At 43.8% G+C, this 16,419-nt stretch overlaps 1 protein-coding gene across 1 annotated transcript in view; it reads right to left on the bottom strand.

Annotated features, from left to right (window-relative positions):
• Nucleotides 1-1,471: 1,471 nt before the first annotated feature.
• C1H3orf18 (chromosome 1 C3orf18 homolog) overlaps nt 1,472-16,419 on the bottom strand; it is a 176,701-nt gene continuing 161,753 nt past the window's right edge. Inside the window, exons 4-5 of the mRNA XM_044676710.1 lie at nt 2,859-2,979; nt 1,472-1,506 (exon numbers count right to left, since the gene is read on the bottom strand). Coding sequence (XP_044532645.1) covers nt 1,472-1,506; nt 2,859-2,979 — 156 coding nt within the window. The remainder of the gene's footprint in view (nt 1,507-2,858; nt 2,980-16,419) is intronic.

Here is a 16,419-nt window from a genome sequence, read left to right as displayed (position 1 = left end):
AGTTAGGCCATACCAGTAGGTAGACTTAGGCCCATGCTATAGATCAGAAAATGGAGGCAGAGACAAATAAAGTGGCCTACCCATGGTTGAAAGGCTAGTGACAGAGATGGGATCTGAACAAAGGGTTTCTTAACTTCAGGTATCTACCATATTATATTGGCATCTCTAGTGTTATAGAAAGAACTCATAGAGGTGCAGCTGGGTGGCTCAGTGAATTGAGAGCCAGGACTAAAGATAGGAGGTCCTGGATTCAAATATGACCTCAGACACTTTCCAGCTTTGTGTCTATGGGCAAGTCACTTAATGCCTAGCCCTTACAGGCTCTTCTGCTTTAGAACAATACTTAGTATTGATTCTAAGACAGAAGGTAGATTTTTTTTTAAATACAAAAAGAAAAAAAGAATCCTGGGATTGGAAACCAGGAGAGATAACTTCTAGTTCTACAGCTAATTCTCACTTGTTGTGTGACCAGGAACAGGCCCTTTTTTACCCTCTGAGTCTGTTTTCTTACCTATAAAATGAGGTGACTGGATTGAATTACTTTCCAACTTGCCGGGATTCTATGTTGCATTTGTCCCCAATGGATCAGTGGTGCAGGTTGAGGCTCACTGGTCTGGAACATGAGGGGATAAGCGTTATTGCTCCTGTCTGTGATCAGGATCAGACCAGAGGGTAAGGAGGGAAAGAGAAGGGTTAACGCAATGTTTGGTCCTCACTCCCTGGAGCCAGGTGATTCCAGCAGTCATCAAGGGAAAACCTGAGGACAAATGGCTGGACTAAGTAGTAGGCATGGCTAGTCACATTTTACAGAAGAGAAAACTGAGGCCTGTAGACATGACATATCTTCAGAAATTAGATCTCTTAACTGAGACTGGGGCTCTTTTTATCACACCAAGCTGCCTTCCTCATGCATCTTTCCCCCCTCCAAAAAAAACCCCTTTACCTTCTGCCTTAGAATCAATTCTGTATATTGGTTCCAAGGTAGAAGAGCAGTGAGGGCTAGGCAATGGGGATTAAGTTTGATTTGTCCAGCGTTGAATAGCTAGGAAGTGTGAGGTTAGATTTGAACCCAGGACCTGCCATCTCCAGGCCTGACCCTCTATCCACTGAACCACCTAGCTGTCCCACCTCATGAACCTTTGACAAGTCCCACCTGACTCTGACTCACTAGGAGAGTCACCTTCATTGTTAAGATGGAATGTCCAGAGGAGGACTCTGTCCAGGGAACTTGGGCCTCAAGCCTCTGATCTTTCTGCTTCCTTTATGCTACAGCCCAGGGACCTCCAGGGACTGGGCAGGGGCAGGAATGGCAGCATTCCCATTCCTTGGAGAAGGAAATGGCAAACCACTGCAGTACCTTTGCCAAGAAAACCTCAACAGGGGTCACAAAGAGCCAGACATGACTGAAAAGGACCAAAAAGGGGTCCATCTCTGAAATCAATTTATCAATCAATGAATATTTATTAAGTGGCTAGTCAGGGGTGTTCTTGGGTTTGGTTGTACCAGCTATAAAGAGAATCAAGAAGGTACCCTGCATGACAGTCTGATGGTGATAATACCATGCTCCCCTCCCCCTCCCTTCCCTTTCCCTCTTCTCTCCTTTCCCATCTCTCCCCTACCTTTTCCTTTCCCCTCCTATTCTTTCTCCTCTCGTGCTCTCTTCTCTCCCCTTTCCTCTGTTCTCCTGTCATGCAACAGGAACCCAAGAGGAGTATTGATGAGGGAAGAAAAGCTGGAGTATCTGTGTGGGGGTGGGGGCAGAGAATGCAATCATGAACAATAAATTAATAACCTTCCTCTGCCTGCCTATCATACCTCTCTCATCTTGGGATCCCAAAGCACTTGACCAAAATAATTATTTGTCACAACAGCCCTGTGAGCTGAGTGTTATCTCCACTACCCAGACAGAGAAACTGAGGGAAAGGGAGGTGTTGAAGACTAGAGCCCAGGATGCTCACGTCCCCTGAACTTCTACAATCTGGGCCTTGGCTTTTGGTCCTCTGCCATTCTTAGACTTCTGAGACATGCCTGATTTCCCGTTATATCACTAGGGTCTGGAAAAATGGGCTTTATGCTCCTAACCTCCACCCAAATGCCCATCAGACCCCTGGCAAGGTTCTTTGAAGCCTGCAGGGACATAAGCTCCCCCTCCCAACTCTGGCTCTCACTGGCTCACCCACTGTTTGACTGATCTTTCCTCTAACGTCTCTAGCCCCATGGGAGGGGAAATCTCTCTCCATCAGTCGCAAAGGAGGAAAGCAAGGAGTGATTTATTATTCTGTTCCATTATGCCTGTTTCCAGAGAAACTAATTATTCTGCATTGTTGTATTAGATACTTTAGGAAAGATTACATTTTCTTACTTTTGGCTGATAAAAAAATTAAATCCATCAGTTTTCCTAAACACATTAGGGCTAAGACAGAATTGCTGGTTCTAATTATTAATCAGTCGGATTTGAGGACGCAAAGCATTTGACTTAAGCTCGATATATTCACGAACAATGTCCCAGGATCGCATTTTGTACTGAAACAATTTTTCAATTTATTAAAAAGTCATTAAGAGGGAGGAAGCTAGAGTCAAGGTCACCTGATTCTGAGGAAGGGATTTGGGGGAGAGGAGAAAGGGGACAAGTAGGATACCGTGTTTTCCCCTCTTTCCAATAAACCTATTTTCCTCTGAGTTCAAAAGCAGGCTTTTGGTACCATGGAGGAAAGGGAAACTTGGGGCTAGAGTAAACTGAGACAATCCTGAGCTTCAAGCCCTTGAAATTCTTTACTTGGATAATTAAGTTTCAATGTCCCTGACCCAGAGCTGGTAGGAGAGAAGAGATCATTTTATCATCATCAACCCCACTGTACCATCAATATCACCATCTCCAAGACTGCCATTGACGTCACCACCACTATCATTGACGTCACTCTCACTTTCACTGCCATAAGTCTTGGACCGTCTATCCTGGCTGGGGTTGTGGTGTCTTGCCTGGAGATTCAGGAAGTGTAAACACACATGGCACATATCTAGCTATATCCAGACCTCAGGCAATGCTTCAAATCTCTTCTGATTCTCCAACCCAGCCATATCCCTGTTGTCCCCCCTGCTACCCTATATGGGCCCCTCACTCTCTCATACTGTCACTCCATGTTTTCTCCATCTTGCTCTGAGAACAATAATCAAGTCAGCACTCCTTACTTATGCAATATGTATGTAGGAGGTGGTGTAGGGGACAGTTGTGAAGAGTCAGTCAGGACATACAGTTAATTGATCCCTCCCTACCAGATGATGAAATCTCAGGAGTAGGTAACAGTGGCAAGACTTTAATGTGCTAGATAAGAAGTGTCTACATTCTGTTACTCCTTTACAAAGGGAAATCCCTGAAGAAACCTAAAGAGCAGCTTGCTATTGTCTGGTCAAAAATTAGGCATACTTTTGGTAATCCAAAACATTTTTAAAAGAACACCTTTGTCAGCTCTTGGAGGCAGCTGAGATAGAAAGCAGCTTTAATATATGTGGCTCTTGGCAGTCTAGAGGAGAGCCAGCTATAGAAGAAGAATTCAGTTCTTGAGAGGGGTTCACTTTTTTCCTTTTCTCCTTGAACCTCTGCCAGAGAACAGCAAGGGTGATGGAAGGGATTACTCTTCCCTTCCTAACTCTGATAACTTAAAATGGAGCCATCCCCATCAGGGACCAGAAATAGTCAGTGGAGACAGCTCCAAGGAAAGTCATTCCTAGCAGCAGAGAAGAGAGCCAGTTACGAATTTCTACAGAGAATTATCTCTGGCAATCAAGAATTTAGCTAGAGAAGAGCAAGCCCAGGAAGCAAAGCTGAGCAGCCTTACAGAGAGAGAGATGCTGTGCTTAGGAAGGAGTAATATGAAGACCCTATAAGAGGAGAAAAACTATCAGGTTCCCCACAGTGCCAGAGACATGAGTTGTCTTAGCTACATTTGTTCTCTGGGTGACTTGCTCATTGCCAGTACATATGTACTCATTCTTACAATGTGTGCTTTCGAGGAAGACTATGCCAAGATTTATTGGGGTGGGGGTTTACCTATCATTCTTATAATGCCATATTAATAAATATCTTTGCTTTGGGTTAATTGTTTCTGCTAGCTGACAATTAAAGTAAGAATACTGGTTGGGGCTTGTGGGTCAAAGACTTAGGAGTGTGGAACTACTAGTCCTTTGAGGTAGTCATTCCCCTGGGGAACTCAACTTGTGAATGAAATTTGGGGCAGGGTGGCCTTAGAAATGATATTGCACTTGGGATAATTGGATTATAGAGCTGGATCTGGAAGGCACTTTTAAGGGCATATAATTCAGGCCTCTTCTTTTAGAGACGAGAAGCTGAGGTTGAAGTAAGTTGTGGCTTGCCCAATGTCACTCAGATTGGAAACCTCAGAGGTGCGATGGAACCCACGTCCTTCAAATCCAGTCTCAGCACACTTTCCAGTGCACCATGCTGCCTCATCTAGGAGGTCAATGAATTGGATAATCTTTAGATGATCTTTAAGGTGCTCCCTTTTGATTATTGATTCTAAGCTTGTCCTTAAGAAGAAACTCTTATTGGAGGTAGTCAGAGCAAGGATTATTATCCCTATTTTACAGATGAGGAAACTAAGCTTCAGCGAGACCTTGAATTTCATTTCCTCCCTCTTAATGATTTTTTAATGAGTTGAAAAATTTTTTCAGTGCAAAATGTGATCCTGGGATGTTATTCATGAATATATTGAATTTAAGTCAAATTCTCTGCCCAAGCCTGTACAGCAAGTTAATGGAAGATCCAACACTAGAACCAAATTTTCCTGACTCTACAGCCACAGTTCTCTCTCTGGCACTGAGAATCATGCCTTCCTTCTGACCCAAGTAGAACTGAACATGCCATCAAAAGTCACTATGCATCTTTGTTAAGACTTTTATGGTATTGTACAATCCTAGAATGTTTCAGCTGGAGACTTTTATAGATGGAGAATCTGAAAGCCAGAAAGGAGAAAAAGAGACAGAGGCACAGAGATAGAGAGATGGAGACAGAAACACACATAGATAATAAAGAGAACATGGTTCCCCTCTATAATATATGGAAAATGCCCACTGGATTAACTTTCTGTTGACCTAGAACTGGATTGGCAGGTTCTGTGTGGAATCTATGCATGGTTAAAATTTCTTGGGAGAAGTATAGTTTCTCCCCCTCTATATGCACATACATACCCAGTTCTCCAACCCATCCGGCCAAAGCTGCTGCCTTTCCTCCTTACTTGTGTGTGCCTCAGCCCTCACCAGAAGCACAGTGCTGACCTTGGAATCTAGGGAGAGCTTCATTTGAATCTTGCCTTAACTGACCATGACCATGGGCCAATCACTTAATTTCTCTAAGCTTTACTTTGCTCATCTATAAATTGGGGGTATATAATCCCCAGAAATACCTCTTCAGGTGTTGTTGTATGGACCAAATGAAATAATATATGCTAAAGTTCTTCAGAAAGAAGCATATTCAGTCCAGCTATTGTTATCATCAGCAGCTTCTACATCTGATCAGGCTCCAGATCAGAAGTAGGATGGTCCTAGGCATAGGCTATATCCATGGCCACCTGTACCCTCCATGACAAGACAAGAAACCTACTTTCCTATTCCCTAAACTCTTTTGCAGAGCCCTATGGGAAGAGATCACTCAGGAAACACCTCACTAAATTTCTTGCTACCTTTGTCTCTGTGACAGAGACAAAAAAAGCCATGTCAGGCACTGGAGAGACACATTTCCTAGCTTGCCATTTCCTTGCCTATCAGCTTCTGAGGCTCCCATCTCTGCTTCACTCCTTACCTGTCGCCTATATTTAGAAACATTGCTGTCATGATCCATTTTCTCTCTGAAAAACCTGCCACAGGGGCAGGGGTGAAGGGGGCCATTGGACCTCTGGGTGTCTTGAAGAAAAGAGAAGCCCAGATACCAGAGATAGCTGCCAGAGAAGCCTTTGCCCCCCAATTCCCTGTCCTCCCTGCTCTCCCTGTGCTGAGATTCCCTAAGTGGCTCTCAGCCAGTGACACTCAGAGATAAAAATCGTGTTGGTTTTTTGTGTGCTTTTTTTTTCCTTCTGAGAAGTGCTGCTAATAACCTCTAGGAGGGTTACAGCTGAAATGCTGCTAAAGATGCCATTCATTTTCTGTTGCAACTGCTCATCCTTTCTACTCCCTTTTCTTTTCAGGAAGGCTGGAAATTAGACACATTTTTTCATGTCGTGTGTGTGTGTGTGTGTGTGTGTGTGTGTGTGTNAAAGGGAGAGTGACAGAGCTGTATTAAGTGAGTCAGAGTTGAGAGTACCACAGAGAAGAATGGCCACACAGAGGCCTTGACTCTGTTTCCCAGAGGGAAGGTCTGCAAATCTATTCAGTACCTCCAAGGAGCCACTTAGCCCCTCTAAAGAACTTCATGTACCAGGAAATCACATTATTGACAAGAAAGAGGGAACCATAGGACTCTAGAGATGGCAGCGGATGGAGGCAACTATTAATGGGCAAAGAATAACTCTGCCAAGCAAGCAAGAAGGTATGCTATTTGAGCTGGCAATTGCCAAAAGATGATAGAACAATGAAACAATAGGCCAAGCCCTTAAAATCAGTGGAGGTACTTTCTCCCCATTATATATATATATATACATATATATATGTATATATATATATATATTTTATTATTTTTTAATTTTTTCCATGGTTACATGATTCTTGCTGTCTTCCTCCACTCTTCCCTCCTCCTTCCTGGAGTTGACAAGCAATTTTATTGGGTTTTATATATATATAACCCAGTGAAATACATACATACATATATACATACATATATACACATATATTATCACTCTAATCCTATTTCTATATTATTCATTTTTGTAATAGAGTCATCTTTTAAAACCAAAACCCTAAATCACATACCCATATAAACAAGTGGTAAAGCATATGTCTTTCTTCTGTGTTCTATTCCCACAGTTCTTTCTCTGGATATAGAGAGTGTTCTTTCTCATAAGTCCCTCAGCATTGTCCTGGATCACTGCGTTGACTTTAGTAGCAAAGTCAAATTACATTTGATCTTCAGTGGAGGTACTTCTGAATGATGTTGAGTTCTTGGAACAAGTCTCTTGGGTTAAAAGTGATAGAACAAAGCTGGACAGGGGATTCAAGAGCAAAGGACAGTATAAGGTGGAACTGGCTAACCACAGGGTCAAAGGTAGTAGGATAAAGGGGACAACGGACTGGATGGGAATGGATGGCATGATATGGAACTGGTTAACGAAAGTGAGCCAAAAATGAATACTATAGAAATAGGATTAGAGTGATAATATATATGTATGTATGTGTAGATATATGTATGTATGTATTTCACTAGGTTGTATATATATATATATAAAACCCAGTAAAATTCTTGTCAACTCCAGGAAAGAGGAGGGAAGAGTGGAGGAAGACAGCAAGAATTATGTAACCATGGAAAAAATAAAAAATAATAAAGTGTAGGAAGGATAAACTGGGAGAACAAGAAAATAGAGGGAAGATCATGAAGACAAAGAATAGATTTTGGAGGAGTGTCGAGTTTTGATCAGAGAGAGAAAGCATTTATTAAGTAAGGATTTACTATGTACCAGGCTCCTTACTAAGCCCTGGAGATACAAAGAAAGGCAAAGACAATCCCTGCCCTCAAGGAGCTTCCATGCAAACAACTCTATATGTAAGACCGTCTATATAGAGTAGATGAGAGGGAATCTCTTAGAGAAGGCAGAAGCAGTTGGAGCTGCTGAGTTTCAGTGACCCTTCCAAAGACCTTTTCCAGGTCCAGTTTTCAGAAGTATCACCCTGGTGAAAAATGAAGGGAGAAGCACCCCTCCCTAACCTTAGGAGAACTAATTGAGAAATCTACCTAATGGTTCTTGGGAGCTACCCCAGCCAGCCAGGCCATGGAGATAGATACTGAACATGGGATCCCTTCCTGTCTTGCTCTGCCACCAACCAGTAGGCTATTTGCTGCCTACGTTCCTTTTCTCAGCCTCTCACCTGGAGGCAGGTGAAATTGTGTGCTCAACCAAAGACTCAATTTTCCTGGGAATTTATGGCCAGTTTGTATTCTCTCTGTGAATTGCCTGGGGAAGGAGGAAAGAGAGAGGCCATTTTTCACTCTTCAGCTTTAAAAGAGAAGAAAAGATAACTCATCCTCCTCCTTCCCCCATTCCCACCCACCCCCACTTTGGGAAAAATAATATAGAAAACCATCCTAAACAATTACCAAGCTCTTTTCCTCCCCTCCTACCAAGCCTTGTCAGCTTTTCGGCTGGGAGGTGCTGGAGCCACTCAGAGCCAGGGAGGGGAGCAGAGTGGTGGGAATGAGGGAGGGGGATTGAAGCCATTTAAGCTGTCACAGGCTCCATCAGTGGATTTAAGTCCCTGACATAGAATAACAACCCCATAGATTACACATCAGAAACAACAGCTGCTGAGGAGGGAGGAGGAGAGACATAGAAGAGAAAGGATCAGATTCTTTGCCAGCCTCACCCTTCTGTGTTCACTACCTCTGCCAGGGGCTAGACTGCCTACCCCAGACTGGCCCAGGACTGCCTTAGCAGAGTCTACTTCAGGTCCTGTCTACAGGGGCTCCATATTGATATTCCCAAACTATTTCCACAGAAAATAGAGAGCTGGAAATTATCTCAGAGGTCAGCTTCTCCAAAAGACAGCCAGATAGCAGGGTGGATAGAGGGGCTGAGCCTGGAGACAGGGAGCCTCCTCTTCCAGAGTTCAAATCTAGCCCCAGACACTTACCAGCAGGGTGACTCTGGGCAAGTCACTTAACACTGTTTGCCTCTATTTTCTCATCTGTAAAATGAACCAGAGAAGGAAACAGAAAACCACCCCAGTATCTCTGACAAGAAAACCCCAAATTGGGAAATAATTGCAAATGACTGAACAATAACAACCTGTACTCTAAACCCCTTTATTTTACAGATGAAGCAACTAAGGTCCCCAAAAGTTAAATAATTTGCCAGGGTCACATTTTTTTTTGTAACAGATAGAACTAAGATTCAAACTCAGACCTTATGACTTCAAGTTAACCTCTAAGCATAGCATCATATTGCTTCTTATCTTAGATTCCCTTGAGGCAGCAGTGGTATCGTGGAAAGAGAATTGCATCTTGAGTCACCCATTGTGGGTTCAAATCTAAGCTCTGATCCTTAGGAGTTTTGTTACCCTTACCTTTCTTAGCCTTAGTTCCTTACCTAAAATGGGTATAATGCATTCTCTACCGTATAGAGTAATTGTGAAGAAAGCATTTGGAAAACTTTAAAAAACTATGGAAATGAAAATTGTCTTTATTATTGTTTTATTGTTTTATTATTTGTATTACTAATTTTCTCCTGCTCAAAGATCTTCATTAGTAGCTCCCCATAGCCTGTTGGATAAAGGCCAAATTTCTTAACCTGGTACTCAGGGCTCTCCTTGGTGTGGCCCCAAACTTCCTACCTAAGAGAGCTGTCCCATGGTCTCTGGGCAATGCCAGACAGTAAGTGCCCTGTGCCCAGGGAGGAAGGGTAGCATGGGAGGTAGGACACTAGGGTTACTGCAGAGCTTGGGTGCCCTGACAAGGAGCCAGACTCCTCCTGCTCACAGGAGCTCTGCCATTGTCTTTGATTACACGGTATTAGCAGTAAATTACAGCCTTTGGAGGCCGCATGTAAAAATAAAATAAAAAAAGTGTCAAAAGACAGAGAAAATATTGATTCTGGAGGGAGCGGAAACGATGGCTTGGTTAAATTAGAACTTTGGGGAGGAGGGAAAGGGAGAAGATAAAATAAGTGGCATTCATGCAGGGCTGGCAGAGCGGCTGCCCCCCAGGACTGGGGAGGGAAGTCCCAAGAGAAGGAGTCAGTCATTCCCTCTCTCCTCCCCTCCCTCGTTCTCTCATTCGGTCAACAATCATTCAAGGAGCCAGAGTCCAGTCTCTGATCACAGTGGGGAGAGGCTGAGAAGTAGACCTAGACTTAATTCACAGTTTGGGGGAGACAGGCTTCAACGAAAGGAAAAGAGAATTACAAAATGTGTTCAGTGTCACACACATGTCTTGTGCAGACAGTAAGCCCAGTAGGAGTTTAGAGGAAACAGATCATTCACTGTGTGTTGGGAATTCAGTCAACAAACATTTCTGAAGTATCTCTTGTGCTTCAAGGCCATGCCAGGCACGAGAGGAGGAGAGGGGGAGAGAAGAGGCAGAGGTGAGGAGGGTCTGACAACGAAGACCTTCAGAGCCCCCGCCCTCAAGGGCTAATCCTTTAATAGGGAGGTTACAGCCCATAAGCCGGATCGATGTAATTCAAGGCGCCAGCATCAATAGCATGGAGTGAAGCAAAAAAAGGTCAATTTGGGGCTGAGGACCCAGAGCTTGAATCTCAGCTCTCCTTCTCACCCCCTGGGTGACCTTGGCCAAGTCACTTGGCCTCTAGAAGCCTCAGTTTATTCGTCTGTAAAACAAAGAGGTTGTTGTGCTAAGTGACATCCAAAGCCTCTTTCACTTCTGAACCTATGAGGTGACAGAGGCAAAGGGAGGTTCAGCAGAGCATGCTGGGGATCAGCAACAGAAATGGCTTTCAATAGAAGGGAGCTGGGGGAGATGGCAGAAGGGTTCCTGGAAAAAATGGCACCTGTATTGGATCTCAAAGAGCTGTGGGAGAAGAGGCAGTAGGGACATGGACAAGAGGGGCTGGATTGTCTCTGCTACGTTCATGGAGCATCGATTCACAAGCATTTAAGTGTTTGCTCTATGCGGGCTGCTTTACTAAGTCCTAAATGTACAAAGAAAGGCTAACACAGTCTGTGCTCTTAAAAATAGAAATGCTAGGTTGCTCCGTGGATAGAGAGTCAGGCCCGGAGATTTGAGTGGGGGAGGGAGGAGATCTGGCCTCAGACACTTAACTGTGTGACCCTGGGTAAGTCACCTAACCCCCCATTGCCTACCTCTTACCACTCTTCTGACTTGGAACCAACATGATATTGATTATAAGTGGGAAGGTAAAGGTTGTTTTTTTTTAATTTGGGATAATAATAATAATAATAGTCTTTTTAACAAAAATATTAGCAGGTAGTATTATATAGTGCTTTAAGGTTTAGAAAGCACTTTAAAATAATACTACAAATATAATATGATATAGATCAATTAAGATATAACTATATAGAATAAACAATCTAATATAATGTAAGATTAGGTAATATAGTATATAATATGACATAATATGGCATGATAAGATAACATAATATATGACAACTTAAATAATATATATTGTATATATGTATATGATGTTATATAAATATAATCTAATTTGATCTCAACAGATCTGAAAGGTAAGTGATCATTACCTAGAGGTAATTTGATTATTAGCCTCATTTTACAGATGAGGAAACTGAGGCAGACAGTAATTTGTTCAGAGTCATATAATAGTGAATGTCTGGGACAGGATTTGAACCCAAGTAGCTCTGACTTCAAGTCCAGCTCTCTATCCACTGCGCCATGGACAATAAATAGGTTCATATAAGATATTGATGGAGAAGATGGAAGGTCATCCCAGAACAGAGCAGTCTAGTCTGGCTGGAGTAGACGATTCTCATCTGAGAGGGTTCGAAGGACAGGCCAAGCACAAGACTTTGTATGTGGGGTTGAAGTACTTGGTTTGATTCTGTAACAGTGATGATCGAGGAACAGGCAGAGAGGGATCGCCTCTTCCCTTTCTGGTACGGCTTGGGCTTGCTCACTGGGTGCCTCGAAGGAAGATGTGGGAATGTCTCAGATGGGCATGAACTGGGTAGGCGTAGGGGAGGAGAGAGGAAATCACAGTACCTCGGAGAGAGAGCAGGCAGTTCAGATTGGAAGAAGGGCAGAGCGGCCAAGGGGAGCCAAGGGATGGGAGAAAGAGGTTGCTGTGAGACCTGTGGGGGAGGAACGAGGACAACACCTGGAGCCTGATCATGGTGGAATGATTCCAGAGCTGGGGGAGAGGCTTGAATCATTGTCAGCCTGCTTCCCTGAGAGGCAAAGGAAAGATACTTAAAAGCTGCAAGGCATTAGACCCTAAACTTCACCCCGGATCTACTGTCTTGAGTCTAAGTCATGTCCTCCTTCAGTAGAAAAAATAGAGGGATGGAGTGAGTGGGGGAGGAAGGTGATTATTTTTCTTTTTTTGTGGCAGGGGGAGGTGGTAGCCATTTTGTATATGGATTTAGAGAATATGGGCTCTTCTTTGTACAGTTCTTTGTTCTTTAGACTTCTACCCTATTTCAGTTAAGTGCCTTTCATTTTAAGATTCTAATGGCTTTTATGCAGTCTGGAAAAAGACATATTGGTAGGGGCTCAGGCCAGGGCTCTGAATTTTTGATGATCTAAAACCTAAAATACTAAATCTATGTGATAGTGAGGGATTCCGGAGTAGGCTGGATGCCTGACAAGCCCAGGACCAGAGGAAAGGAATTAATATTATATAGTGCATTAAGGTTATCGCCACTATGGTGCTCCCTCTGTGTCTCATGGCATGGAAGTGACCCCCTGGGCTAGAAAGACTCTGGCAGTTAAAAATTAGCTCTGGTTGATTGTACAACCTGGAAAGGTTTCAAGGAGGGGCCAGCAGTGGCCTGTGTATCTATTTTCTGATTTGTCTGGCTAAGTTAAGAGAGTCTCATCACCAGAAGAATGGCCACAAGGGAATGAATTTGTCTTGTTTTTTGTTTGTTTGTTTCCCAGCCACTGCAACTTGGCCCCTCAGAAAGTCACTAAATTTGGAGTCAAGGGGCTGTTGTTCCAATCCCAGGTCTAACATTTACTACCATGTGGCCTTGGGCAAGTGATTTTATCTTTTGGGGGCCTGTTTTATCATCTGTAAAAATGAGAAGATTAGACCAGATGATCTATGAATCTGAAGGGTCCATAGGGATGACCAGATGACCTAAATCCATGACCATATGAACCTATGTGTCCTTCAAGCTCTAAATCTATGAACTTATGAAAATTTTGAGGCAAGAAGGTCTACAGTCTGTGCAGAAATAGCAGAAAATCAGATTAAGGTTTGATATAAGGAAAAACTTAGAACTGCCTTAGTGGAATGAGTTGCTTTAGTAGGTTGGGAATTTTTTTTAACCCTTACCTTCCACCTTAGAATCAATACTGTGCATTGGTTCTAAGGCAGAAGAGTCTAAGGGCTAGGCAATGGGGGTTAAGTGACTTGCCCAGGGTCACACAGTTAGGAAGTGTCTGAGGTCAGATTTGAACCCAGGACCTCCCATCTCTGGGCCTGGCTCTCAATCCACTGAGCCACCCAGCTGTCCCCCTTCTCCATTTTTAAAGATGATGCAACTTGGATTTAAAGAGGATGAATGATTTGTTCAGGGTCCCACAGCTAGGAAGTGTTTGAACTGGGACTTTGGATTCTACATTCACTGTACTATTATGCCAGGCTACTCATGTAGTCAAAAGTTTTAGAAATGTGAGAAATCTTCTTGTAAAATGAATACCACTTCTAACTATTTTGCAAATTTGGGCTGCATACTGGCATTATTATTCTTACTGTGATGGCTAATGTTTTCTTAGTTCCATTTGGGATGGATATTAATAAGGGCTGAGACTTTTTCCCCTCTATTTGTTGACTTTGAGGTCACTCGTGAGGCACCTCTAAGGCTGGGACATGGCTATTTGGGGAATAGACACATGTTCTGCCAGAAATTTCTCAGTGCCCTGAATACTACCACCACCTCTTGAATAAGGAAAGTACATTCTCAAGATCTGGTGGTCTCTGGCCATGAGCAAGTACCGGGCTTCCCATGGGCCTCTACCTCAAGGCAGAATTTGCTTGTTCCCAGGGGAAGAGAGATTGACACTACAGGATTCCTTCCTTCTGGAATAGAGGACCATTCTGCTGTTTTTTGATCTGTTTTATGGAGAAAGGAAGGCAAAAAGGAAACCAAATAAAGACTTAGCTGGTCTGTCGGCTTCATTTTATAGACCACATAGAGGGACAGCTCCTCTGATGAGAGTCTGTCCTCCTGAGAACCAGCCAGCCAATCATGTTGGAAACAGTTCTGGCCACTGGGAACTAATCAGGAATTCTATGTCCTCTCAGCAAGGTACCAGTGGAAATGACCATGCTCTCCACAGGGAGGTGCCCCTCAGATGCTCCAAACAAAGGCTGATGTCCTATAACTTCATCAAGTTGATTGTGATAACTCATTAAATCAATCAGAGACTCTCTTAATCAACCCTCTCCCCTCACCCCCACACTGCTTCATTGGCTTTCCTCAAAGTGAGGTATACCTATAGTCAAATGGGAGAAGGATGCAGGGGAGATGGGGCAGGATCCAGGGAACTTTTTTCTTTTTGAGAAGAAATTCCTGAGAGAGACTGAAAGAGAATGGAACAGAGGAGACAGGTCAAGCCTGAAGATGTATGACTTAAATATCGAATTTCTAGTATGCCAAACATTCAGATTTCTGGGCCTATGTGGGAGTTAGAGATGAATAAAAACGAATTCCAGGCCTCAGGGATGTCAAAGTCCTACGAGGAGTGTGGGATCCATAGAGAGAGGGTAGCAAGTTATCCAAAGTCACAACGTCGGTGGCCATCAAGGGAGGAACATAGGACTCAAATATCCTGATTCTCAGTGTCAAGCCCATTTTCTGCTGCCAAAGAAATAATGATGGTTTTCCTGTGGTTAGACCCTGGACACTAAAGGCAGTTGATGATCCATTTTTATTCCTGGTTTTCTTATGCTGATTCCCCAAACTGGAAGTTGTGTCATCTTCCCTGCAGTGATGGAATCATCTTAAGACCAGTGAAATTGATGCCTTAGAGCCCTAGACTTGTCAAGGTCCAAACTGCCGGGATTGAATTTGAAAATGTCCTTTTCTTTTTAAGTAAAAACTGACTTTGATGCACTATTTCTAAGGAAATGGTCCTTTTTTGGTGTGGTAGGGATATGTGATCTGTGGAAAGGGTCTCAAGAAGGGACTAGAACATCCCTGCCTGAGAGAGAAGCAGCCAGACCCTGGTTCCATGTAGCAGCCTCTACCTTCTCAGCAATGCTCAGTTCTGAACTCTGAGGGGCATTGGGGAACAGATCAGCATGATCTGGAAGAGTGGGCATCTGGAACTGTGTAGAAGCTGTTGTCCTGGGTGCCCATGAATCAAGAAACACAGACATGTGGAGATGAAAGTCCAATCGCCCTTCAGTAGGAACGTGCTAGCCTGGGCTCTCTGAAGGATAATCAGGCCAAAATGATGCCCTTGCTCTGGGCTGGGGTCCAAGGGAGCCTCCAAGGTGTGAGGGAGAGTGACTGTGAGTCCTAGGGCTATCCAGTATCTGGGAGGAGAAGGTAAGTTCTAATCTCACTAGGCCAAGAGGGACTTACGAGCTAATTGGCCAGGATAGTTAATTGTTGGTATTTTCATGAATGAGGGATTAAATGTTTGCTTGAATGAATTTCGATTGGAGGGGAAGAAGGGAGCTTTTAATCTTCCTACTCGAGTTGTCAACAAGCATAAAGTGAATACCTATTATGGGCCCAGCCTTGGGTTCCTCAGTGCTTAGAGAGAGGCAGGCAGGGAAGGAGCGGCCCTCTGCTATAAAGGAGATCACAACCTGAAGGGACCTGGGCTTTGTTCTTGGGGCCCTCACAGGCTAGAAACAGAGGAAGGACAGAGTTGGGTCCTGATCAGAGAGGAGTCACGGTTTGGGGTGGGGGAGTAGAGAATGTCAGAGGAGGAGTAGACACAAGCCCTGCCCTCAGGGAGCAGTCTGGGGGGAAAAGCATGCAACCACATGGGGCGATTAGGAAAAGAGCACAAGTAGTAATAACAGCTCTGAGTGCCTACCCAGCTCCTCAGAGGGAATGTTGCTTGAGGACTAAGGGACTCTGGAGGAGATAGATGGAAGTTGAGCCTCGAAAGATGAAAAAGATTTGGATTCATGGGCAATGGACAACCTAGGGAGAGTGTGATGGAGATATGTGCATACCCTAGACCCCATTGGCTTGCTCAGCTGAGGCGACCTCTCTCCATGCAGATGGCAATTCCACTCCCTCCATTTAGCATGGAAAAGTCCTCATGAAAAGGCCAAGGAAGATCTATGTCTCAGGGTTCACATAGCTTTACAGTTAAATAGCAAAGAGACAGGTGAAGTTGACTTAAGCCTTTTTGAAGACTCCAATAGTCCAGCTTCTTAGCCAATCAAAAGAAGGTTCCTCCCAACTGCATGGTTAGCTAATCTGAACCAGACACGTTATGTCCATGCATCCTTCTCTGTCTCTCCAAGTCCCTTCTCTTATACTTCTAATGGTTTTCCCACTTCAGAGCCCCCCCAGCTGGAAATATCTGAGCAAGTTGATAGTATCTGTCTGTAAGCCAGACCACTATTTTAATCC

Source organism: Gracilinanus agilis, chromosome 1 (genome assembly GCF_016433145.1).
Source record: "Gracilinanus agilis isolate LMUSP501 chromosome 1, AgileGrace, whole genome shotgun sequence".
Taxonomy (NCBI): domain Eukaryota; kingdom Metazoa; phylum Chordata; class Mammalia; order Didelphimorphia; family Didelphidae; genus Gracilinanus; species Gracilinanus agilis.
The sequence above is the reverse complement of the archived record's forward strand: the minus strand, read 5'-3'. Positions and strand labels throughout refer to the sequence as shown.